General features: G+C 47.9%; 3 protein-coding genes and 1 long non-coding RNA gene across 12 annotated transcripts in view; 2 read left to right on the top strand and 2 right to left on the bottom strand.

The window, feature by feature from the left end:
- LOC135393944 (E3 ubiquitin-protein ligase TRIM33-like) overlaps positions 1–15,520 on the bottom strand; it is a 57,691-nt gene extending 42,171 nt beyond the window's left edge. For all 4 annotated transcript variants that reach the window (XM_064624308.1, XM_064624310.1, XM_064624313.1 and 1 more), the window contains exon 1: positions 15,171–15,520. In XM_064624308.1, coding sequence (XP_064480378.1) covers positions 15,171–15,351 — 181 coding nt within the window. In that variant the 5' untranslated portion in view covers positions 15,352–15,520. The remainder of the gene's footprint in view (positions 1–15,170) is intronic.
- On the top strand, positions 13,611–14,723 carry LOC135393945 (uncharacterized). The gene is made up of 2 exons (XR_010422728.1): positions 13,611–13,931; positions 14,021–14,723. It is a non-coding gene; the product is annotated as an uncharacterized LOC135393945 (long non-coding RNA).
- Positions 15,521–16,400: 880 nt separating the features above from the next.
- Positions 16,401–19,084, top strand: LOC135393940 (anaphase-promoting complex subunit 4-like). Its single transcript, XM_064624300.1, has 2 exons — positions 16,401–16,796; positions 16,864–19,084. Exons 1-2 carry the CDS (start codon positions 16,556–16,558, stop codon positions 18,948–18,950), a joined length of 2,328 nt encoding a protein of 775 aa, XP_064480370.1. The 5' UTR covers positions 16,401–16,555; the 3' UTR covers positions 18,951–19,084.
- Positions 19,085–19,348: 264 nt separating this feature from the next.
- The window catches only part of LOC135393942 (choline/ethanolamine kinase-like), a 35,733-nt gene continuing 29,769 nt past the window's right edge, over positions 19,349–25,312 (bottom strand). For all 6 annotated transcript variants that reach the window (XM_064624307.1, XM_064624306.1, XM_064624302.1 and 3 more), the window contains exons 8-10: positions 23,931–24,036; positions 23,568–23,765; positions 19,349–20,796 (exon numbers count right to left, since the gene is read on the bottom strand). In XM_064624307.1, coding sequence (XP_064480377.1) covers positions 20,713–20,796; positions 23,568–23,765; positions 23,931–24,036 — 388 coding nt within the window. In that variant the 3' untranslated portion in view covers positions 19,349–20,712. The remainder of the gene's footprint in view (positions 20,797–23,567; positions 23,766–23,930; positions 24,037–25,312) is intronic.

Here is a 25,312-nt window from a genome sequence, read left to right as displayed (position 1 = left end):
ATTCCCACAACTGTGAGGCCAACAACGACAGGCTGCCTCCGACGTCACCACTATGTTTCAGGCTCCAGGTGGCGTTGCCTGAGTCCGCTAACAAATAGCTTTTTTTATTGCAGACGACATAAATGTGGTTTCGAGGACAAGAACATGTATGAGGAAGTAAGTGGTAATCGCTCCGACACACAAGACGATCCCTTGCGTACTTTCCGTACGCTCTTCTTTTTTCTCTGTAACTGATCTTAAACAGTGAACTCTGTTACGGATAGCACACGGATTCCCATCTGTTATGAAAACACACGGTTACAAAGAGTGCCGCTCCACTAGAAGTTCTTCGCTGAACGTGCGATTGCCGAAGTAGCTTTACCGAAGTCTAGCATTTCCCGACGCAACGCTCCTTTACCGTCACTCATGCGTGTAATCTTGCAAACCAGTTCCAGCAGATCTGTGCGCGTCTCCATGACATCCCGTGCGTTTCTCCTTCCAGGGAAACCTGGCTTCCTCCCTGCTGCCGGTGGCTTCAACGTCCTGCCAAGCGACATCCTGTCTCATCTGCTCCTCCTTGACGAGCGGCGGCATCCCTCGCAGTTATTTACGGAAAGTCATCGTGCAGTCGGGCCTCCTTTCACGCGTAGAGGGCCAAGATAATCATAGAAAAGGGGAATTGCTCTGTGGGACGAAAGGCTCGCTTGTTGCTACGATGAAATGGAAGCAGGCACTACGTTGGTTGCAACGTCTGGGCTATACTCGGCATGTCACCAGTACACATTATGTGCGGAATTGACTGGCACTTTCGCTTTGCAACATGCCGTCATTTGGCATATAACGAGACGCTGCACACCAGAGAGAAATAAAAGTTTACGCTGATGTTCTTGTAGCTTGCTGTGCCGTTTCTTCTGCATTTATTTTCTCTCTCTCTCTCTTTCTTTTTTCCGAATGGCCGCCATGTATACACCTCGATTCTGGAACCGGGTCATTTTCTGGTGCTCATAACAGTTTTCTGAACCGGAACCGGTCCCGCTGCGTGTTTCATGTCAGGCCGTGCTGATAGGTGCGTGTTATGCCACTTCAACAGGAGCAGGGACATCAACCCGATGGTGGACTTGACATTCGTTCGCTCTAGACTTGTCCGCCATATCAACTGGTCATGCGAAACTTGTGAGTGCTGAAGACTGCCAATCAACGCCATAAGAGGCAGAGGTTCAGTGCAAGACTCTCCCCAACTGGCGTTGGGAACATGACTCCTTCGTCGACGGGCGTTATTTAAAGACCGGTATTCCAAGGCTATGTACCCAAGAAACCTAAAGCAAAGCACAAGGACGAGAGCATTTCTTCTCCTGGCGTCCTCCCAAGGCTTCAAGGCTAAGCCGCTGATGCGACCTTCCCGCGTGTTAAGAGGGAGAAAACCAGGCCAGCCCACGTCATTCCACGCTGCTTAGATCGAGCCCCGCAAAGAAAAGCAAAGATGACCCCCAGCAAATTAACCTCACAAATATTCGTGCACTGCCACTCACAATACATTGCAACGTTTAACGTCTGCATCGTTGCATAATTTTCCGCCAAGAAGTCTGTTTATGTGGGTGCGCGGACAAAAGCTCCCCGGACACAAGCTCACCGGGGGCGGACAAAAGCTCACCAGAGAGACTGACCAAGGTTAAGTCAGGGGAGCCTTTTACGTATTTCACACGTTGGAGAATGGGTCAGTTCATGTAGAATATGCACCCGTTGAGACATCCCGAAAGTGTAAAGAAAAATGTCTCTAGCCAGACTGAAATTTTGTATCACACATTCACGTACACGAATATTCCGAACACGGTACATTAAAAAAATTTAAGAAAACGCGCAGCCTGCCTGTTAGGTCGTTCTGCATCCGCGACCCGTTTTCTACAACGCCTGCCCGGGTACCGATGACACTTGTTTTTATAAAGTTATTCGTTGACATCGAGCGTAAAGAAAGAAAATAGCATGCCCGTTCTTGCCTCCCATAGCCGGACAAACTTTTTAGCACGCTTCCACCAGAATTTTACACAAACATCCGCATGGGCATCTTCGGCTGTAAAGGGCATTCGGCCCCTCTATTTCGCAAGCGGCAAACATCGTGGGATTCACCAGTCATATATCATCCCATGTCCGCAGATGCACATGTATAAAGCTGTTCGACAGCTGCAACAGTCTAACAGATAGGGATGTCCTATGTGTACACAATAAAGTATGGCGGTTTGTCAACCTGTCTGACAACGAGGACCGCGACGACTTGAATCTGCACCCTGCTGTGCCAATTCGACATCACAGAAGAAAGGGCGACGTATAGAGGGCACGAACAAGTCACATCGAAGTCGATCAACTTTATTATTCCGAGTACGAGGAGAGTAAAAATGCGTTAGCCGATGTTTTATAATGGGAGATGCAACCCAGTATGAGATAGTATATAGACGCAGACAGATTAAATCCAGGTACGCAACAATCGTCCTTTCCCGCCTTCGAGGTGTGTAACGACTCTACTGCATCGTTGTCACATTGAAACAGCTAACGTACAACGACTGAAAGAAAGGTTATAGCAACTGAAAACAACAGAGAGAACGTGTACACTCCACGATAGGTAAGGCTGAGCGATGGGCAAAGACAACCCCGACAACACCGAATATCCTCTGGATGTACGAATAATGTCCTAAGGAATTCGTACGTCCGATGGATATCCTCAGAATATCCGTCGGACGTACGAATCCGCTGGGACATTATTCCTACATCCAGAGGATATTCGGTGTTGTTGGGGACGTACGCGAAACACAGCACGATGGCTCAACTCTGGCTTTTGAGCCATCGTGTTGCGTTTTGTTTAGGTGTCTTTACCGATCGCTCAGGCTTGCCCATCATGGAATTTATCCACTAGCTAGCCTGCATTTACGCCATTCTGTCTACGAACAGGTACACCTACGGATTTATTTGTCCTTCTGGTGCCCCCCCCCCCCCGCACAATATAATAAATAAAGACAACCAACCACTCTATAGCTTCTCTAGCATGTATAGGCTAAAGAACCTCCTTCGTCAGAGAGAGAAAAATTCGCATAGTTTTCATTTTATTTTGCACCAAAGAATAGTCCGTTGTGAGTGAAATAAATTAGGCTGCACCGATACAAAGTTACAGGTGGCTTCGCACCCTATTGTGTTCTGAGCGTTTATTCAGTCGCGAAGCTATTGAAATGCGCATGTTCTGATATTCCATTGTGAGCTACATGTAGACACCACATGCACAATTTCGTCCGACAGAATGTCGCGTTTTCTTTCTTTTTCTTTTTCCTTTTTCTAGATGGCGAAGAAAAAGTAGCGCCATGCTCACCCCCGGTTTCGGTTTTACGGTGGCGCCGCGGCACCTCTGCGGAAGACACGAGGGCGTGCGACCGAGATAAGATTCGATTGACGTCTGTTTAATTGCACGGCAGACGAAAAACCGGAAGTTACTGACCGTTACGTCACGCAATTTTTTTTTAAATTCCACGTTAGCGCCGCGAAGCAACTGTGGCTATGATCGGCGTATGAGGAGTAGGGGACAGGGGACGGGGGTTAGTATGCGTCCTGGGCCGACTTCAGGGGGAAATGTGCCGACATTCGTCGGGAAAGTCTCTCGGAAAACCAAAGGGAAAACCTGAGACCGCTAGCACAGCCGGTGGTAGGATTCGAACCCACCACCTGCCAGTATTCAGCAAACCCTCGCTACCACCAACGGAGCCCGATCGGCCATGGGAGTATATTTGACCCCGAGCACCATATGTGACAGCGTTTTTCAATACAAACGGAGACGGTGTAGTGTTCTGTCTTTGCGGCAGTAAAAGCAGGAAGTACATAATTCAGTCAATAATAAATCAGGAGCAGTGACTGAGTTTCCGAAAAGCAGCAGACCTAAAAGGGGAGCCCCCGGACTGTTCAAATGGGTCGCACACGTGGTGGCTTCACGGGCCGCAGTGCTAGCCGTAGACAAAGTGGCCTGCTAGCACGTGCGCCTTCTTCAAAGGACAATGAAATCTCAGCGCATGGTACCCCGTATTTAACACCTATCACCGAGCAAAGGGTCATGCCATAAGTGGCTGGAGCCCATGGCACGTTTCGAACCGTTTAGCCTGGCGGGCGAACACGATACCGTATGGCTCTCTGATCGAGAAGTTCGCCTGGAGTCCTTGTTGCCTCTGACGACCAACAGCCGGAGTTTTGATCTATGACGTCACATCTATTCTAAGGCGCCCCTGTTACCCCTCCATGCTCTATCCTGCGTGGAAAGCACTCCTGAAGGACAATGTATAGTGGCGAAGTAAGTGTTGTCAAAAGGACAGCCGTCCTGAACATTCGTCGCGGTAGAGTGAAACGTCCCGGTGGCCTCCGCGTCGGGTGAGTGGTCATTCAGCACGACGGAACTTCATAAAACTCTTTCCCATAGGGCCGTGTCGTTGTCGGTCGAGGAGAACCGGTCCCGCGCGGCGCCCCATTTTTCAGAATTAGATCACAGGCAGCTGACAAGATACTACACGGACGGGGTCGCAACAGCTGCTGAACACGTGTGTGCGCAAGCGCTTGTTGGGGCTAAAGGGATCTGGGTGACAGAAATACGTGCTTGGGCGAAAGGACACAAGATAAACTGAATGAATGAATGAATTTTACGCAAAACTGATATTAATCGTAGTGCCTAATAATAGTGTTGTGGACCGTGGACAGCGATGAGGACGGACACGTGTCCGGAGCACCCGCTCCTAAGTTCTACCGGCACCGTCCTTGCCTGAGGACACGCACATGTACCCGCTGGGACATTCCATTACCGCCGGTCGGGACTCGTGTAGAGGAACACCATCTCCTCTACAATGATGTACCTAAGGGGGATGGAGCACTGGTATGAGTACCACAGAGTTCCATCAATAACAGGTGCAAAAAGTATTGCCGCTCCGTCGTATCATGCATTCGCAGGGTGTAACGTTAGCAGCCAGGGGCATGCCACCTCTAAGTAGAGCGGATATTGGAGCCTCCAGAGGAGCAAGAACCGTCCCCCTAAATGAGCCAGTCCCAGGGCAAATGCCAGTTCCGTTGTATAAAGCTAAACAGGAGGGGCCACGACATGAAAAGTGGCGGGTACACATGGTATTGTCATGCCCTGCGTTGCCTAAGAACGTATTTTGTTCACTTGCATAAAAGGCGGGGGAGGTTCGCCGCTCATCCACACCCGCCTCTGCTAAAGGTCGCGTGGTGCTGATGCAAGCACGACGGTACGACGGACAATAGCGGAAGGACCTGGAAGTCGCCACGAAGACACAGGTCTTCACTTCTCCATTTCACGGTACTTCGTTTGCGGTGTGTATTCACAGTCACCTAGCAGTTCATGCAGATTGTGCTCCTGTGACGTGATGACCTTGCCGTAGGTAATGCTCCGTCAAAGCGTCAATGCTGCAAAGTGGGCGCAGACCAGTCACGGCGACAATGTGTGACAGAGGTAGTGCTGGAACCACGTGGACGCCCCAATGAATCAGGCCACGGAGATAAAAGTTTAGATCGATGTCAAGGCATCTCCCTCGAACCTCATGCAGCTGCAGATACATATGCTCGAGTAACCCCATGAACCTCACTCCTACGATCAGCAGTACGGTTTAATGAGGTTGCAAGCACCCTCTGCCTGGTGGCACTCACTGCAGCGTGATTCAGCATTCAATATCGTCGTGTACAGTGCGATGGCAGTGCCGCCTATTTTGACGCAGTATAGGGATGGCCGAGAGAATGGCCTCAGAAGAACTGAAGTGGGAAGAAAGAAAAAGAATCATCGGGCGCGTGAGCTTGCCTATAATGAGAACGCTCTCTCCACCAACTAGCAGCTGTACAGAGCAAGAGCGAAGACACTCAAACCGGGAACATCGCTGGGAACAACAAAACAACAAACCGGGAACAACACAGCACCCAGGACAACTCAGACATTTACCAAAGCCTTGGCCACAGGTGTTAGCGAGTAACTCGCGACGTTATGAAAAGGCCACCAGAGCACCTGCAATTCATCATATACCAACATTTGGCAGAAAAAGCAGCGTAAAGAAAAAGATAATCGCATAACATTGTCAGAACAAAAACTGGAAGCTGCTAACAGCGAAGTCAAGGCGGCGAAATCGCAGTCTGTAAAATTCTATTGTGAATAAATTGCTGCGAATGTATAGTCGAAATATTTAGCACGGCCATTGTGAGCATCATAAAAAAGTATTCGTATATGTTTTTTTTTAGGTTCGATCTGGGTCCAGACTACCGTTGGAAGCAGGAGGAGGACGCCAGACGGCGTCATGCATGGACAGCATTCACTGCTGTTCACTTCTGTCACTGACCGTATATTTCGGCGACCCGTGGGCATTCGGCTGCAGAACCAACGGAAACCTAAGGAACAGAGCGCCACCTTGCGGCCAGTCAACACGATGGCTACTGATCTTTGACACTGCTCAGGTCTTTTCCTTTTGGACACGGGTTTCCATATGGGCGTAACCGCAGGTACGAAAGTACAATGCTGAGACTGGGTACTGCAAAGACTGGGTACTAGTTTAAAACACCGGCATGCGCGTGGTTCACCACCGGTCACCGAGTTGCGCTCGGCACATCCTCATTAAACGGTATGGCCTCCTCCTCGTCAGCGACGACAATCAGAGCCTTGGTCGGCGCTTGGCGGGCGGTTTCCCCAAAACCAGTGTTGACCAATCCCGAGCAAAAGCAGTGTACGATCCGGGACGGGACACCAGGACAGAAGTTAGCGAGAGCGCCTCCACAGCCTCACACTCCAGACAAAAAAAGTCCTCCCAAAAAGCAACTCCTCTTTTTCTCCTGACTCCCGATAATAAAGCTGTTGTCCCTTCTGTGAAGTGGTCGCCACAGCCCGCATATCGCTTCGTGGAACCCTGGTATCTGCGGGTGGTGCAGCACCATGTCTCGTCTGGCAGCTCACCGTTGGCCACTCCCTTTTTTCCTATATCTCCTAATTGTTCCCCAGCGCTCGCTTTCCGCATGCCTCGTCATACCTCTCGTCAAGATGCCGCATTATTTCATCGAATGCGCCTCGATGTGGCTTTTACAGCGCAGTGGCGTCACCGCTTGAGACAAGTTGACTCTCCCCAATGCGGTCACTGCGGTGCTGTAGAAGATCTAGAGCACATTCTTCTCCAATTGCCCACACTACCAACCTTCCCGAACCGTACTCTCCGGATCACTTAACGACCTGGACTCTCCCCCCCCTCCCCCACCCTCTCTCACAAAACTGCTTGGTCCCTGGCCACATCCAGCCCACCAACGCTCTGCCCTCAAAGCTCTCTTCACCTTTCTGGATACCATAGGTCCTTATTGTGAAGGGGCTCATTATTTCATTCCCCGCATCACCACCAGCATTGGGGTAGAGTATCGCCCCTAGCGATGAAACTCCCCATTCATCATCTCGCAATAAAGTTGTTGTTGTTCCCCGAAGTGTGCTTTTTTGCAGTGTCAGCCGGTTTACTGGCGCATCACACTTGTGCGCTCTCTTTGAGGATACGTATGTTCCTGAACTTCCTCTGGGCCTGTTCAGCGAACTTCAGTTCCTTGTTAAACGAACCCAGCTCATGTAAATTGACGCCAAAGCCTCAAGTTGGAAGTTGCCGATATTCTTCGAACGCAGACAGTTCTTCCCTGTTCCTCTTGCAGGTTCTTTAATGTGCTCAGTTCCACTGTGCGCCTACAGACGCTGGGTTCACAAGTGCACAAACATTCACAGTGGGAACGACAGCTAGTACCATGCCTAGTCATGGTACCACAGTACCTAAACGAGCCTTACCAAGCCCGTGCTAGTATCCCGGCTAGATCACAGCCGTTGCGGCATTTCTGCTCATCATTTCAAAAGCGGAAGATGCCTAGTGCTTTGTACCCCTACTGGGCACGAGCCTTAGTGTTGCTTCGCAAGTACGTCAACTTTGTTTTCTGTCATGGGCTCAATAGTGGCAGCTCTGACGTTGAAATTTTCCAGTGCAATGTATGTGCGTAACTGCGACAGATCTTGGCCTCCATAGCTTTGTAGGCCCTTCTGGTAACGCAGACATTGCAAATCTACATAAGCCTTGTTTAGCCGGAAAGCTGAAACGTGAAAGGCCTCAAGGGTATACTAGGTAAACTATGCTACGGGTACAATGCAAACCAGTGGCGTGGCCTAAATCAAGTGCATCGGACGAAGACAAACTGAAAGGAAAATACTCCTCAAAGAGCAGGTAACGTCTAGTAACTTTCCTTTATGTCATGTAGCTCGTACTCGGAAACGACAAACACCTACCACATGTTGGCATCTATAGCTGCAACGGCAACTGACGTGTCTTAAGGTACCAGTACTGATGTACCCTATGACACCTGCAACATGTTGGCATCCACGGCTATCCTTTGCGGTGCTGTTCCCAGGAAGATTTTTTTCTAAAATCTATGGCTGCAGCGGCAACTGACGTATCTTAAGGTGCCAGTGCAGATGTCCCTTACTTCACCTCATGCCCAGTTCCTTACACTTACTCGTCCCTTACGAGTCTGAAAGTTAAATTGCATAGCGAGGGACGGGTAGTGTGGTAAGCTGTCTCAACGGGGATGCAGTCTTGAGAAGAAGATCCAGTGCTGAATTTGATATAAAAGGAATATCAGAACAAAGTTACACGTGCCACTAACAACAAAACTGTAACCTCATTAACTGTAAATTGTAAATGCAAAACTGAGGGGAAACCAGAACCATCGCAGCGTGACAATGTCAACATAGGGCACCGACCACGACAAGTTTCCGGCAAGACTCCGGTTTCTGTCTCTCCGATACCACGGCGGTCGACAACTTGACCCAGTTCTGAGACTGGACCAAGCGTACTTTTCCGATAACAGGAACAAGACTTGATGCTGGAGCCTCATTTTGATGTCGAGCGCATTCGCGGCCTCCAAAAGTTTATCAAGTGCCTGATTCCCACATCCTCATTGAGTTCCATAACTTCAATTTACCCTCGTGCGTTTGCCTCGTGCAGCAATCGCTATGGCAGGGCATTATGGCGTCAGCCAAGCAGTCCCGTTGAAGTAGCTTTCCATTGTGCTACTCCGTTTGCAGCGGGGAGCACAATTTTGGGAAGAAACAAATACCGAAGGTAGATGATTTGCAGAGGAAGTTCTAGGCGTGGTAACTAGAGGTATTTGTTTCTTCCCAGCTGGTTATCTTGTGGTTAGCTTGCTGAGGCTGGTTAGCTTAGCAAGCTGGTTAGCTTGTCGGTGCTCTAGAGCACCGACAAGCACCTATCGCGCGAGGTAGTCTGGATACACCGGCTAGACAATAACTGCATTTTGATTATGAAGATTAGAGCGTGCGGCGATTACTCTACTCCATTGGCCGCGGCAATTTGATGAAAATCTAATGATGAGTCGCAAACTGAGGATCGAATTCCTACGTTATACAGAAATGTCAGTAATGCTTTTGTTGGCAGAGCGTTAGTGGGTTGGATATGGCATGGTGAGAGGGCGAAAAACTGTGTGTGGTCCTGAAGGCTACCAGTGTGTGCAGTGGGAAAGTTTTTGTGTGTGTGTGTGTTCTGTGTTAGCGCTGCGAAGCAACTGTGGCTATGAGAGGCGTACAGATGTGGACAGATGGATGGAGAGAGGACAGCAGGAAGGAGTGGGAGACAGGGTGGGGGTCCTGGGCCGACTTCAGGGAGAACGTCTGTAACGTCTTCGGCAAATCCAGAGGAAACCTCAGACAGCACACAGCCAGTGGTAGGGTTCGAACCCACCACCTCCCATGGACAGCATTCACTGCGATTCACTTGTCTCTGACCCTATTTTTCGGTGTCACGTGGGCATTCGGCTGCAGAACCAACGGAAACCTAAGGAACAGAGCGCCACCTTGCGGCCAGTCAGCACGATGGCTACTGATCTTTGACACTGCTCAGGTCTTTTCCTTTTGGACACGGGTTTTCCACATGGGCGAAACCGCTAACCGCCAGCACGACCTGCGGGATGCCTTAACCCGCTCGGCCACGTCCGCTAGTTGGGAGAAGGGTGTGTTCAGGATTTTTGAAGTGACGTCATCTTCGGCGAGTCCACTTGTCGCAAGTGGAAGCGTCACAAAGCAGTAAGAGCGATGCGCCGGCTACCTCTTGGGGCCCAGACAGGTGGAAATTGATCACCAGCTCAAGGAAGCATCTATGACACTGACGGATCGCCTCGTGCACCATCATCTGCAAGCGTCATCCCTGCCTGTATTTTCGGGGCATCTGCAGTTAAAGTACATTTCCCACATGCGTGCTGTCTTTAACGAGGATCGCACGAGGATGTTCAGCTGCAGTAAAGTAGTCAACTTTACGAGCTACGGCGTTTTAATCATAATATTTCAATTGCAAAGCCCACATGTCTGTCAACTGCGTCCATAGCTTCGGCTTCGTTAAGCGCTCCTCTCCGAAGAACAATCGCTACATTTGTCCCTCGGCGTGCTCCCGAGCAGCTGTTCCAGGTGGCATATTCCCAATTTCACGATAAATTTCAATACAGCGAGACAAAGCTCAATGTATACGGTCGTCGTGCCTGATATGACGCGCCGTATCCCAAGCAGCAAAATGCACTGAAAGTCGAGTGCAATAGGGGTGGACGGGTAGATGAAAGGCCTTGAACAGATTCATGAAACTAGAGAACATTGATAAGACACATACCGTCCACCCCTAATGCACTCGACTTTCAGTACATTGTGCTGCTTGGGATGGTACACCAATGACTTCACACGTTGATTCGCTATCACTTTGTGATACGCAGTTTGAAACGTCAACCGCTATTTCAAAGCTTTGCAGAAAGGGTGGCCGCGCTATCCAATAAAGTATGTTCTAAACAAAGAGATTGAAAACATGACGTCGGGTAGATCGAGGCTGTTTCTAAACTAGAAAACCTGCTGCCGAGCGGAATTTTCCGCGGCATTGTTGTCCGGAAAGACTTCGATCAGCATTTTTTCGAGCAACATTCGTACCGCGGGAAAGGTAAAAAATAATTGATTCATCATCCACGACAGAAGTTGGAAGAAATATAAATGCTGAACGACACAACCTTGGTGAGCATAGGAGGCAAGCTAGTGGACATTCGAAAGTTAGGAACACGACCCTTCTTTTTGCTGATTTGAGTCGTCCTCTGACCTAAGGTCATGTTCCCATCTTCGACACAATCTTCTTTTGATGAAAGGAGGTATCCTACAGTGGAAAGAAAAAAAAAAGAAACATAACGCGCGGAGAAGAAGGAATGATCCACAAAGTGGCTCATGGTTTGGTGACAGCTGTTTTGTTGTGCGACCAGGCGGCGACGCTGTTGAACTGGAACTGATTGTTGCGATAGTAGAGGCACGTTTCGGAGGTCATGTCCTACAACAGCAATCCCAAGCAGCAAAATGCACTGAAAGTCGAGTGCAGTAGGGGTGGACGGGTAGGTGAAAGGCCTTGAACAGATTCATGAAACTACAGAACATTGATAAGACACATACCGTCCACCCCTATTGCACTCGACTTTCAGTACATTGTGGCTGCTTGGGATGTTGTTCTATACACGTGTCCGTGCGTTGTAAAGAAGTAAGCCAGGAAGAAGCCAGTATCATCGTCTTGTGTCATGTGACCTAGTCTTTACTTTCGTTTCGCGAACATAATATCGCCGTCTTATCTTTCACTGTCTGCGGTATTCACGCCAGATCAGGATTATGTGCGGGCTCTTCCAAAGGATGGTCCTGGGACACAGCATTTTTTTTTTTTAATTTCGCGTTAGCCCTGCGAAGCAAGTGCGGCTATAAGCGGAGTATAGACGTGTAGGAGATAAAGAGTGCAGGAAGCCGCCGGGGACATGGGGGTTGAGTTCTGGGTAGACTTCAAGGAGAACTGTGCCGACATTCGTCTGCAAAGTCTGCCGAAAACCTCGGACAACACAGTCAGCGGTAGGATTTGAACCCACTACCTCCCGGTCTTCAGCACGACCTTAGCTACCACCACCGAGTGGACGCCTCTACCTACTCTGCCATGCCACTGGTACACAGCATTCCGCGCGCGCTCTCAGTCTCTGCAGCCGTAATAAACGTGCGTGCCACTAGATCGCTGGTGTCACACGTCCAGAGCTGATACGCAGCAGTTGGGACAATGCGAACTGCGCTGCCCTAGAAAACAGGCCAAGCCCATTCACAAACACTGGCCGCATTGTTTAGGACAATGGGAAAAACAAGACAAAGGGCTTAGAGGCTAGGAAGTGGCAATTTGAACCGGCGAGGCAATCCACGGGCTATCACCCGGAAAGACCTTTATGGTGGAGGCTTACCTAACAAGGAGCCTAACAAGGTCCTAACAAGGGGCCAGTACAGCGTCACCGGGCATCGAATGAACGGACAACTTTGAACCCCTTGGGCGCATCCTCTTCCAATGCCTCAAAACCTAGTTTCCGAACTACGACAGGCGTGACAGTGCATGTGAGTGAAATACAGTCTGGGACAAAATGTAAAAAAAATGCAGGCAAACCGGTAGACCGCATCCATGACTGGGAAAGCCTGAGCTTGGGCTCACAAAAGGGGCACACGTCAGGGACAAACACACGTGAAAGACTGAGATATGGTAGTCGTCGAAAAAGCCACACAGCGACAGGAATCGAACCCGAAACTGTTGGCAAGGAGCTCTGTCGTTATTCCGTCAAATACAAAGTAGCTTTATCATCCACGTTATCACGAGCGCTTGTAAAAGCTGCTGCAGATAAGAGTTGCTGAGCGGAGGTAAGTGATATCCAGGCTTGGCCATAGTCCAACCGCTAGTGCAAAGTGCAATGCTGTCTGGACTGCGTTGGAGCCCATCTACAACCCACACAAGTTGGAGCGTACAGCAGCTGTAGCACTATATGAAATGCGCTTTTGTACAATGTGCAAGTCCTGAGCACGTTTTCCAGAACTTCTAACCTGGTCCCGACTTAATCATTAACTCGTGCTCAGGACCACCTCATTGAGACCAATCTCGGTAGACAACGCAGAATCCCAATGCAGGTTTGGTCCCATGCGAACGCCGCTAAGCAGCTCGGTAGCATGGTACGGGTGGCACCGTCACCAGCCGAGGGTCTGATACCCTCCCCTGGTGGGCAAAAAGTAATCCACGCTGTTGCAACCACCAGGGACATGGTATAAACTCCACGTCTCAAGACACCGAGGGAAAGAAGTATGCGCAAGGAACACCGAACAATACCCGCGCCTACCATAGCTGGGTAAACGCTGGAGCACAGGCATCCAGATAGAACAAAGATAGCAGATCGCCTCGTAGAACGACGAGGACAGCGCTTATGGCATCTAGATCAACCAGTCTTATTCGAGGGTTCACTGAGCTCGAAGTACAGCAAACGCGCATGGAATTTCGAAACACCCCAAGAAGCACAATGTATCGAAAGTCGAATGCAATGGGGGTGGACGGGTAGGTGGAAGCCCTGAACAGACCTGTGAAACTAAAGAACACTGATAAGACACAGACGTTCCACCCCCATTGCACTCGACTTTTTTTTTTCTGCTTGGGACGGTGTGGGAAAACCTCTACGAAACATGGTGTTTGTGCAGAACGCGAAACTTCGAGCCGAGCGCGACTGCAGGGCGGCATATCTCAAGAGCACCTGATATGGCTGGCTCTTATCGCTGTTCCGGCACGGCACGTGTGACTACAGGAATTATTTCGTGAACAATGAAAGCATCAGTCATATCAACAATCTTTTCTTCTGCAAGCATCCTTCCTCGCCAGTCGTCTTGACAGGCAGAACGGTGCCACTGAAAGTCAAACTTCCTGGGATCAATCTTGTTCCCGAGTTTTTCTAGGTCGACCTCCACGCGTGCAGTCTGCTGCTGACAAAGCCTCTGTTGTTAGCCTATGACTCATAGCATTCCTGCTCTTCCACAATAAAAACCCTGAAGGTCTTCAGCAAAGGTAGGACATACCCTTTGCCCTGTCAAGGGATTGTCCTTCTATCCTAGGGCTAAGCCTGTCTGACATGAACTGTTCTTCTGACCCACAAGGTCATCTTTGGAACACCTTGATAGGACTGAAGGACCATGTCCCACAGGGCTGACACCTGTAAAGGTCCCTTGCCCAGTCATGGCTGGTTATCGTAATACTGCTGCACTACTGTCCATCATGGACTTAGTGTCCGTAGAATGCAGTCTTTTGGAGCAATAACCTTGCCACATGGTGATGAAACTAGTGCTGCATGCAAAGCTCTTGCAAGTCCCAGCTTTATTGCCATGGAGTCATCAGGCAAGGATTAAGAAGGTACCATGGAAGTGTGTTTCGTAGTGCATGTAGCATCACATTGCCAGGATGTATGCGAACTGCACAATACAGGTAAAATACTAGAGCATTGGATGTGTTTGTTATATAAGCAACCAACGGTACCGTGCAGGTATTTTTCATTGTTGAGTACTTGTTGCATACGCTGACACACAGGTCTACTGTACATGGCCCATACACTTGCACCATACATCAAATGCCTACAGGCAAAACTTGGTGTGATGTCTGTTTGATATTGAACAGCATTCAGCTGCTCATTACGAGGAACAGCTAAACAAGTGATACTTACCACTTCCACATGCTTCACAAAGCCATGTGCCACGAATCACTGTCAAGCATCATTGTTATGATGTCTAGCTTACTGCAGCATCCTATAGAAACTCTGCATTTCATGTGTTCTAGTTACTTTGCAATAAAATACCGGACACTGGAGTTGTGTTTATATACTGGTAGAAAAAGTAACCGTGTGTTTGTATTCCTGTCTTATTTGTCATGCATTCTAACTTGTCAATGCAAACCTCGTACGCCTAGTTCAATGCAAATTCAACGAGTAACATATTTAGCAAGTATGTTGGTGATATATCTGCGTTCAAGTGCACAAGCGATCCAAAGCAGATGAAGTGTAGCACGTGCAGCTATGCACGAGACACGCACGCCGGTTGACAAACGCCGTCGCGTGGGCTGGAGCTTCGAATTTTGAGAATGCTACAGCGCACGAACGTGCGATTGTCAGCAACATTATGCTAAACCGAATCATGATCGAATGCTCACCCAATACGTTTGAAGCTAGTCGTGTGTCATGATCGCTTGTTTGATTCATTAAAGTTCCCGTGTGCGACGATTTGTTTATCGTGGTGTTTTGCGTAACATACAGCTTACCGGTAGGGTCTCTTGGTATGCATAGCTTGCAAGCTGTGTGAAGACATGGCAGAAGCTGCGGTTCACTAGTTTCAGAAACGTCCTGCTTGCAGAATACACATTTCGTGTCCAAGCCGGCATCCCCCGTCGGGTTACCGGTCACCTGTTCCGTCGTTGTCTGTGCCCCGTCACTAGACTCCATCGGCGCATTTAGACTAAACGATTAACTTTACCGCCACAAATGTGAAAATACTATTTAGCAAAAGTCACAACGCGCGGCGACACAGGACGAATACACTAACAACGAACACACCTCCGCTAAGCTTGCCCGCCAAGTCCATCAACACCAACGATCAGTTTGGAAGCGTAGCGCCATCTAGGATTTCCAGGCTACATAAACTAACCGTTGGCCTATCACAGGTGGAGTGTGCGCGAGCGCGATTTCTATTGGTCATCACGTGCGTCACGTGCACCCCATGACCAATGAGAGAATCATGTGCTCTGTCTTCGTTTTCTTTCTTTCTTGTCATTAAAATTGCGATAACTCTTTGAGGAAAAGGAGACAGGATGGTAAATAGCTTAGTCCTTGATTACGTCAACATCTTGTCCTGGCTGAGAAATGTTATGACGTGGCACAAAGACGAAAATCGTGCGCGCCGCAAACTGAAAAATTCTTTTTGTTGCAGACTTCAGAGCTTGATATGCTTGTTTTTCGCATGTATTGTTCACACACGTTTATGGGAAAAACTGATTGTGTCCGCCGTTATGAATTTCCCAAGAAATGATGATGGATTTTCCCAAAAACAACAATTATTTCCTGGCATTATTATTCACATAAACATCGTCCAGACTTGAATCATGGTCCATAGATCACATGGAGTGTTGGATGACCATGGTGACGTTGGCCAGCAGGGCAAGTAGACTGCTATGACTCATGCCTAAGGTATTATTCTGATTGATTCTGATGCTCACACATGGTACTATCACTATGGGTGAAAGATAATGTTTTCAACGTTCCAACAAAACGTTCGATAAATAAACAGTCTTCAGCAACCGCAATAAATAGATAAATAAAAAGATAATGCCTGAGTTTCTATATTAGGTACGATATTACTCCTTTGCGAAGAAAATATGTTGCAAAGAAGCACAAGAAAAACGTTGAGGAAATACACGTGTATTATATGCATCGTAACCTGACTTGCTATATACTGAATTTCGCTATACTTTGTGGAGTAAAATATTTGGCGTTAGCAACGCTGGGTCCAAAAATGATGGCGGCAAAGTCGGGAGAAGCGCGAGCAAACGCGGTGTTTCTCAAAAATGCAAACGACAAACAGTGTTTCTGCTACGCTGCCTTGTGATATTCTGTGTAAGAGGCAGTAAATTGAGCAATTGCACCTCACGAGATGACCTCGTTCCGGCAAATCGAAGAACGGCATGTGCCAGCAGAAGTGGCGTTTATGCTCTGGTCACCCAAATTAGACTTGATAGCTTTAGCACTAGTACAAGGTGAAGTAGCACTGCACCGCCTGTCCTGGAAGAGAGTCTGGCTTCGCCCACCTCCTGGGGGCAAAGAAAACAAGACAGCAGTCCAAAGCCTTGCCTGGAGACCAGACGGGAAACTTCTAGCAATTGCATACGACACCGGTACGCGCATGTCTGTTGTGTATACTGGTGCTAAAAGAATGGCGTCGTAATAATTCCAATTTTACAGGTTCCATAACACTGTGCAGCGTCGAAAATGCCGATGTCATCCACACCCTAGAAGTGAAAGCCTGTGTTTCTGCGCTGACATGGGTTTCAAACGGCTGCATAGCTCAGAACCACGAGACACCGTGTTCCATCTATAACGACCTTTCACATATTTACCTCTCGAAACTTCCGAGCCTTAACAAAAGTTACGGCACATCGTCAGGAAAATTGTGCAGCGAAAATGTAGAGGACTCAAAAAAATTGAAAGATCAAGAAGACTTCAATATCTTGGTCGTTGGAACAACTACGGGAAAAGTCCTGATGCATTCCTATGGTGTATTCCTCTGCGGTGAATTTGAACTTGATATTGGAACCTACAACAGGAACCAGGCCCCCATGATAGTGTCAGCCGCATTGTCCGAGGACTTTGGGCAGCTAAGTCTCGTCGTCGAATGGGACGAAGGTGCGGGGAAGTGTCTGTGTCTGCAGAATTACAGTGTGCCCCTTCTACAGAAGAAATCTAGAGAACTACAAGTCGTAGCTCTCAAGTATGGACAAATTTCGTCCCTGCTGAGTTACCTCTCCTCGACGATCATGGCAATAACGGAAGCCTGGGAGGACATTCTTCTGGAAATCGATTCCAAGCTGGCAAAGTACGCGCAGGAGAAACAGCAGTTGTCCAACGGCACAGTCAGTGACGATTTTCTCGAACTCTTGATGTTCGGCACGCCTTCGGACGTGCTGGAAAAATTCCTGCTGCACGATCTTACGGATAAAGGCCTAAAAAAACTGGGCCACTCCGTAGAGCTCTGCTACTGCAATATTCAGAAGCACATATTGAAGAACTTACAAAGTGTCGGTCACTCCTTATATTTCCATTTCCTCGACTTGCAAGGCATGGCACGTTGGGACGAAAAGTTCGGCGCGCTCGGCCTGTCGAAGGAAGCCGTTACGTGCGCGCTGAAATCCACGGGAGCATTTCTCATGAAATCGATGGAGCTGCTTCAAGTCATCGACAGCAGCATGAAGAACTTCAAAGCGTTCTTCCGTTGGCTGTACACGGTTATCCTGAGACTCTCCGATGAGCCAGTTCCGTCCGAAGTCACACGCGTGACACAGCAAGACATCAGCTTCGTAGCAAATTTTTTGACAGAGAGCTTCGCAGTCGAGTGGGACGAGAATAAGTCGTCGTCCTTCAGCCTGGAGCGCGTGGGTCAGTATCTCAAAGACGAGCAGCTACCATTTCCTCCTTTAGGACAAAACGATTGGATTAGGTTTCTGGAAAGCGCACAAGGGTTTGACAGCGATCTGCTGGTACCGCACGATCCCAAAAAATCGCTCGTACAGCAACACAAGGAGCTCGAAGAGGCATCAAACGACGCATTCGTCGGCCCAGCTGAAGTCCTGGCAAAGAACGTCGCTAGGCAGACGCAGGTCCTGTTGGCGGTCACAAAGACAAAGCAGTCGGTTGTGTCGCAGTTGATGTCGCCGAAGGAGCGTTGCATTTACACTGCCGTTGCACCCGACTCGATGTGCCGGAGAGACATTTATCTGTTCAGAGGCGGAGCTGACGAAGGTTGCGTCGAAGTCGTCAGACTTGTCGTCGGAAATTTAAGAGACGCCACACCAGCCGACCACGATCAGGCCGTGGTGAGGGACTGCCGGAACACTGTGCTGGACCTGCAGCTCTACAGCGCAGACATTTTGTCCATCCTCCTCTCCGAAACGACCCCGAGCGGCGAACAGTCCGTGCCGATCCTAGTTCAGTTTCCGATGAAGCACATCCTTCCGTTCTTTCGGCAGGTCACGAAACAAGCGTTCGCGTACGATGCGGTGACCGAACGGGACTTGCCCGCGGTGGACATTGCCCAGTTTCTGGACAAACTGAATTACCGGCGGCTGGAGAATGTGAAAGCATCCGCGTTTGCTGTGAGCGGTGCACGAAGTGTCGCCTGTGTGCTCTTCCAGTCGAGGAGACGGGTTCGGCTGTTTGAGATGGACGTAGAAGAAGAGGAGGAGGAACAGAATCTAGAACGGAGTCCCGCTAAAGAAGTGCTAGATCCAGAAATGTCGGATTTACAGGATGAAGACAAAGAGAACAGCTTTTGAGATGGTGTTGAAAGCCTTGTTAGGTGCGGTTTGTTGTTAACGGGTGAATTTGTAGTAGTTATCTTTGTGGTATGATAACTATGAAGCCTCATTCACTTGCATTTTTGTGAGCAATGAAAAAATGATGAAACATCTTTCGAAATGCTGTCCATGAACATCCTAACAGACATCGTGATCATTTGGGAGCCCGGATGGTTACAGGGGAGTTTGCACTGCCCAACTTTGCAAGCACCAACATCAGAAACTCGATCATTTTGTATAATATAGTATTTGTAGTCTCTTGATAGTCATGAAACCCACAGAAAGCAGTTCACTAATACAGATTCCAAAGTATACAAAGGTGTCAATGCGTATCGGTATTCCTTAGCTCGAGAAGAGTACCACAAAATCACAAGGAGTTACCTTTTACTTTGCTTTTATTTTCCACTAAAACCAGAAACCCACCTCTTTTTTTTTTTTTTCAACGGGGGCAAAAGTTACCAGCATCCACTAAAACCAATAAATACATCACAGTGACAGCACGTTTTGCACCACCATGAATAAGTTAGGACGACAACGAGAACTTGGTCATGGTAGACACAAAGAAAAGGTGGCAAGTACAGAATGTAGCTCAATGGAAATGGAACTTAGACCTGCAGTGATTCTGATCACTTTTACCAAGGTAAAAGAGGAAGGCTGTCCAAGGATCATGAAGTGCACCTTCAGAAACAACTGAAGCAAAGGACTTCTCTTTGTTTTTCTTAGCATGAACAACGATAGTCCACAGTAAACAGCTGATTGCTGCTGTTCCAGTGTCCTAGCGCTGTTGTTGTAGTGTTTTCCCTTCACATATAGCACAAAGGACTTCAAGGATTTCTGATATACACAAAAAAGGCATCTTTGTTGCTAAGGGGGTGCTGGCTACATGGATGAAGTAATCTCACTTACGAACCCAAATATTCATTACGTCGCCTCATCTTCACGGCAACGGGCATGAAGTGCATTTTTTTGGTAACGATAGACATCTGCGGTAGGATTAAAATTTTGGAGACACATTTACAAGGAAGGGTCTCATCTATGCCATGGTCTAGGCCGCGTGGTCTAGTGGGTTAGGCCGCATGGATGACGATCCAACGAACTCTGTCACTCGTAACGAAAGTGAAAATGCCCCAAATACTGTCGGAATGTATTTTCTCCACCGCAAGATGCCCCTAGCAGCTTTGTGGGGAGAACACAGAAAATGCACGAGGAAAAGGAAAGCCAAAAGAGGAACTCTTGACTAGACTGAGTATCTGAAATGTCTCACTTAGCACGAAATACGCGCTCTCCACCCTTTCGTTTCTCATTCGTACCTTTCTTCCCTTATCAAGGAAATGTACGCCCGGTGTACAAGCATGGTGTCGCAAAGCCGAACTGCATGCAGACACAAAATGGAAATCATGCGCTTCTAAGGCACCTTTTCAAGTCGTTCAAATCCCCGATATCTGTAATGCAACAACAGTAGGAACGTGCTGAACACATTTGATAGTTGAGACACCTTCAAAAAACGAGCATGTGTACACACTACTATTTACAACTCCTGGAATGCTGGTTACACAGACTTTCTGACGTAGCTCTTCCACACGATGTCCTTGTGCAGGAGAGCGAAGACTATTTACGGGTAGCCAGTGTCCTGTAAGCACTTCTCTTTCATTTGACTTCCATATTCAGGTGGAGGTTCCTGTCTTGGCAGTAATGTCCCATGGGCTTTGGTTCTCCCAGTCTCTGAGGAAATGGAAGCACGCTAGGTTCCGGGCTGAACCTCCTTCGCACGGGTATGCTGCTGCTTCAGCTTCATATAAGCCTTCAGACGTGCCAGGCCATATTCCTAAAGAAATGTGGTGTGATAAAAAATCAGTACCATGTAAAAGTTCGATCTGAATGTCTACAAAATGCATAACACAGATTTGTGTTGGTGGTAGCTGTAAATAGCTGGCAGCTATAAGTAGCTGTAGCAAGAGGGTGGCCTAATTAGGGTTTATACAGATAATTTTGAAAATTTTTCAAGGACCCACATGGACTTTTGAAGGTAAGGCCCGGGCCGGGCCTGTACATTGCCGATACAAAATGGATAACATAGATTTATGTTAGTAGAGAAATATGTGCACAATCATAAGTACCTATAACGACAGGGTGGCCTAATTAATTAAGCCAAACATTTGGGGGGTGTTAGTGGGATTAAGGGGGCCTGGATAAACCACCGACTGTGGAACAGCAATGTATAACCAAGTTCCTTGTGAAGGAGAACTTCAAACCTGATGAGATTCTGCAAAGATTGCAGGCACTGTATGGAGAACAAACAATGTCAAGGGGAAGAGTGCACCAATGGTGCACAGAGTTGGGTGAAGCACAGGATACGGTGACAAATGAACCACATGGACATGTTCATCCGAATGCAGTCATGCCAGTGAACATCGCAGGCGTCGAGCATGCCATCCTCGAGAACCGGCAAGTAACAGCTTGAGACACTGCGGTCCAGCGAAATATTAGTGTCGGCACTGCGGACAGAGGGGAGCGGGCATGACAGTCTCTGAGCAGCCGCTAAACCAGTTTCAATTCAAGGGGGAAGAACTTTAGCAATCAACCATCACGTGTGATGAAACTTGGATGCATAATTTCACCCCAGGAAAAAAAAAAAAAAGCTCAAATTGGAGACATGAAGGGAGAGACTCAGCGAGCCATCCTAGAGAACCAGCGAGTAACAATTCGAGACATTGTAGCCCATCATAATATTAGCATCGGCAATGTGGAGACAATTCACGAGCACTTACTGTTCCACAGAGTCTGTGCAAGATGGGCTCCCCGACACCTCACTTGTGACCGGAAGGGAGCGCACATGGCAGCCTCTGAGCAGCTGCCGAACCAGTATCAATCCAAGGCAGACGAATTTTAGCAATCAACCATCATGTAACGAAACCTGGACGCATCATTTCACCCCAGAGACAAAAAGAAGCAGCATGAAGCGCGACATAAGACTTCCTCGACACCAAAGAAAGGGAAGCATGGGAACTGTCTTTTGGGACATTGCAGGGTGTCATCCATGTGGACTTCTTGGAGCAGAGGGTCACGATTAACGCCCAGGACTAGTCCATGTCGATAAAGGGTATCATGCAAAATGTAATTTGTAAGAAAAAGCCTGAGATGTGGTCCGGAAGAGTCATTCTTCTTGATGATAATGCCCTGCCTCACACGGCCAATTTGACGACAGCACTCCTGGCCGATATGCGCTAGGAGGTCTTGCCCCACGACACTTACGGCCCAGATTTTGCCCCACTTGGTTACCCTTTGTTTGGGCCCCTTTAAAGAGCACTTTGGAGGAAAGACGTCCCACACAGATTGAAGCCCTCCAGTTAGTTGACGTTAGGTTACGACTGTGGTCCACTTCTTTCTACGTCAATCAAAGAGTTGCCACAGTGATGCTAGCGGTGTCTGGATGCACCAAGTGAAAACTGGCATAGTGCACCAAGTGAAAAATGGCAAAAACTAGCATAGCACGCTTCTCGAATTTTAAATGTATTTAAAGAAATAGAAGTCTCCGTCAACCTTCAACGACACTTGTAGTTTTCATTCAATTACGTAATTCAGCTTTATTTCGTAAATATATCTAAATGATACGGTAAAGAATGGTAATAATTCTAGTCCTGCAGTAGCCGAATTATTATAGGAAATTATTTTCGTTCCAGTCTCTGTTTCAGGTGTTCTGAGCGAGGGATATCAGTTTCTGTTGCGGTTACCCGCTATATTTCTCGAATACAGTAAACTTCCGTTAATCTGATCCTTACGGGAACGCGTATCACTTGTGTGTGATCGTGTGCTATCGCTCGCGCTTGAAATGCGCATCTGAAAATGTGCCACGTAGAGCGTTGATGTGATGGAATGCCCTTTCAGTGCGTCGAATCCGGCTTCAACGTCGGCTGCACTTGGCCGCTCACGCTGCACGTTCTCGGCGAAATCGTCTCCGGTTTCCCTTCCACCATCTTCTGTGCGGCAGGACACGTTCCTCACAATATCGGTGTAAAGCACACGGATTGTATATTGGACTATTTGGATTGTATATCGGAGTTGTATATCGGACTATTGTTGCACCGACAGACTCCAGAAGAAAGCCCAGTGAAACGTCAAACAAAAATGGAGAGAAAGAAAGAGGAAGGAGACGTTTCCTCCTTGCCAGGACCAGGACCATCGCCAAGTGGACATTATCGGTACTGTTCTTTCTGTTGCCATGTGCGGTGCGACGCAGGTGACTGGCATGCCGACAAATCGGTTGAATCATACGAGGTGGACTGCTTTCACATTCGAAATAACAAGCTTTCTTACCAATAGAAACATATGGGCGTTTGATGGGACCTTCGAATTCTGTCGAATTAAGCAAAAAAAAACGAATTATCCGAAGTTGTATTAATGGAAGTCTACTGTAACACAGTTTCCGTTACCTTTCCCTGCATAAAAATACGGACACCACTATCACTTCTCCCTGCAACTAAGGCATCGGCATCAATATTCTGGGTTTGAGTAGTTCCAAACATATGCAGCTTGAAGCCTTTACAAATCATTGCCATCCCTCCTATTGCACACTGTATTTATTAAAATTATGCATACCCAGTATCCAAACTTGATCTTGGACGTATGCGCATTGAAAATACACCACAGTGACCAGAACAGATGAGAGGCCAATGCAAACATATCTGCCTCCTTGAGAATGTGCTCCATCGTGTTGACTGATGGGTCCATGTCCACTTGTTTGGGGCCCACATTGCAAATCCTAAACGTGTTCAGGTAATGCTTCACGAACGCACGCTGAAATTAAGAGAAACGATGTTCTTTTTTAAGACAGTGTCGCCATACTGCCGCCAGACCTTTTGACACAGTGGTATGGGCAGCGCGTTTTAATGTGGATCTGTTTCATGCGAGCGCAAATGGGGTCTTCAATACACGTGCTACGAATTATTCGAGACAACTCACCTGATGCTCCAAAGACGGATAGTCATCATTTGCTTTAAAGAATGGATGCTTAGGGTGCGAATAGTCGTACAACCATTCACAGAAGTGATTGGCTATGTCGAATCCCCTAGAAAATTGCAAACAATGTGGGTTGCGTCAGCAGAGACCAATGTGGCACCAACAGTACAATTGAAAAGCGATAAAAACCGTGCCGTTTGGTGGTACATTCTAAAAGCGATAAAAACCGTGCCGTTTGGTGGTACATTCTAAAAGCGATAAAAACCGTGCCGTTTGGTGGTACATTCTAAAAGCGATAAAACCCCAGTGCAGGGGACACGAACAGACAAAACATGGACAAAGCACTTGCTTCGCCTGTGCTTCGCCTGTGCTTCGCCTGTGCTTCGCCTGTGCTTCGCCTGTGTTTCGCCTGTGTTTCGCCTGTGTTTCGCCTGTGTTTCGCCTGTGTTTCGCCTGTGTTTCGCCTGTGTTTCGCCTGTGTTTCGCCTGTGTTTCGCCTGTGTTTCGTCTGTGTTTCGTCTGTGTTTCGTCTGTGTTTCGTCTGTGTTTCGTCTGTGTTTCGTCTGTGTTTCGTCTGTGTTTCGTCTGTGTTTCGTCTGTGTTTCGTCTGTGTTTCGTCTGTTCGTGTCCCCTGCACTCAGGTTTTATCGCTTTTAGAAGTACAATTGAACCTTTATATGCAATACTGGGATAAGTGTACTTATCCCCTTTTTAGTATTTTTGTTGCAATGACGTCCCCATACCAGTATGTACCTTGCAAGGAAAATTTAGGACCGAATTGCAATTTACTGACCCGCAACAAGGGGGGTGAGAAATGGGAAATGCATGCGTGTCAATGGGATGGACAGCCAGATCAGGCCCTACACACCCATACAAATGGTGTGGCTTAAATTTTGCTACAATGCGGAAATGAACTTAAACTTCCACTCGAAAAACATGTTCTTCCTACCTCACGTGCCCGTGTCGGCAATGCTACTGAGTGGTGCAATAAAAAGAAAAAGAAAAAATGTGTGCACTACACTAATAAGTCAGATTATGCTTGTCATCTAGGATTTTCAAGATTATGCTCGTTTAGCAGCACAATAAGCCTGATACAGGCTGCTCCACTACACACAGGCGACTTCATCCTATGGTAGAAGTGTCTCTGGTTTTATAGTCTTTTTTTTTTTTTTTTAATTCACCCTACCCTGGCATCTCTGTTGTTCTGCCATCAAAGTCTGACTCGTGAAAACTTTTTTTCTGCACGATGACCCTGTGCACGCGTAGGGCCCTGTGCTTTCAAGTTTTATGTGATTCAAAAATTGGTGGGTAAAAATCGGGTGTTACTTAAGGGGCTGTAAAACGGTAAAATCGGGTAGAAAAGCAGATTTTCAAGTGGAAACTTA

This window comes from Ornithodoros turicata, chromosome 5, assembly GCF_037126465.1.
Source record: "Ornithodoros turicata isolate Travis chromosome 5, ASM3712646v1, whole genome shotgun sequence".
NCBI classification, from domain to species: domain Eukaryota; kingdom Metazoa; phylum Arthropoda; class Arachnida; order Ixodida; family Argasidae; genus Ornithodoros; species Ornithodoros turicata.
Note: the sequence above shows the minus strand (reverse complement) of the source record. Positions and strands in the feature narration are given on the sequence as shown.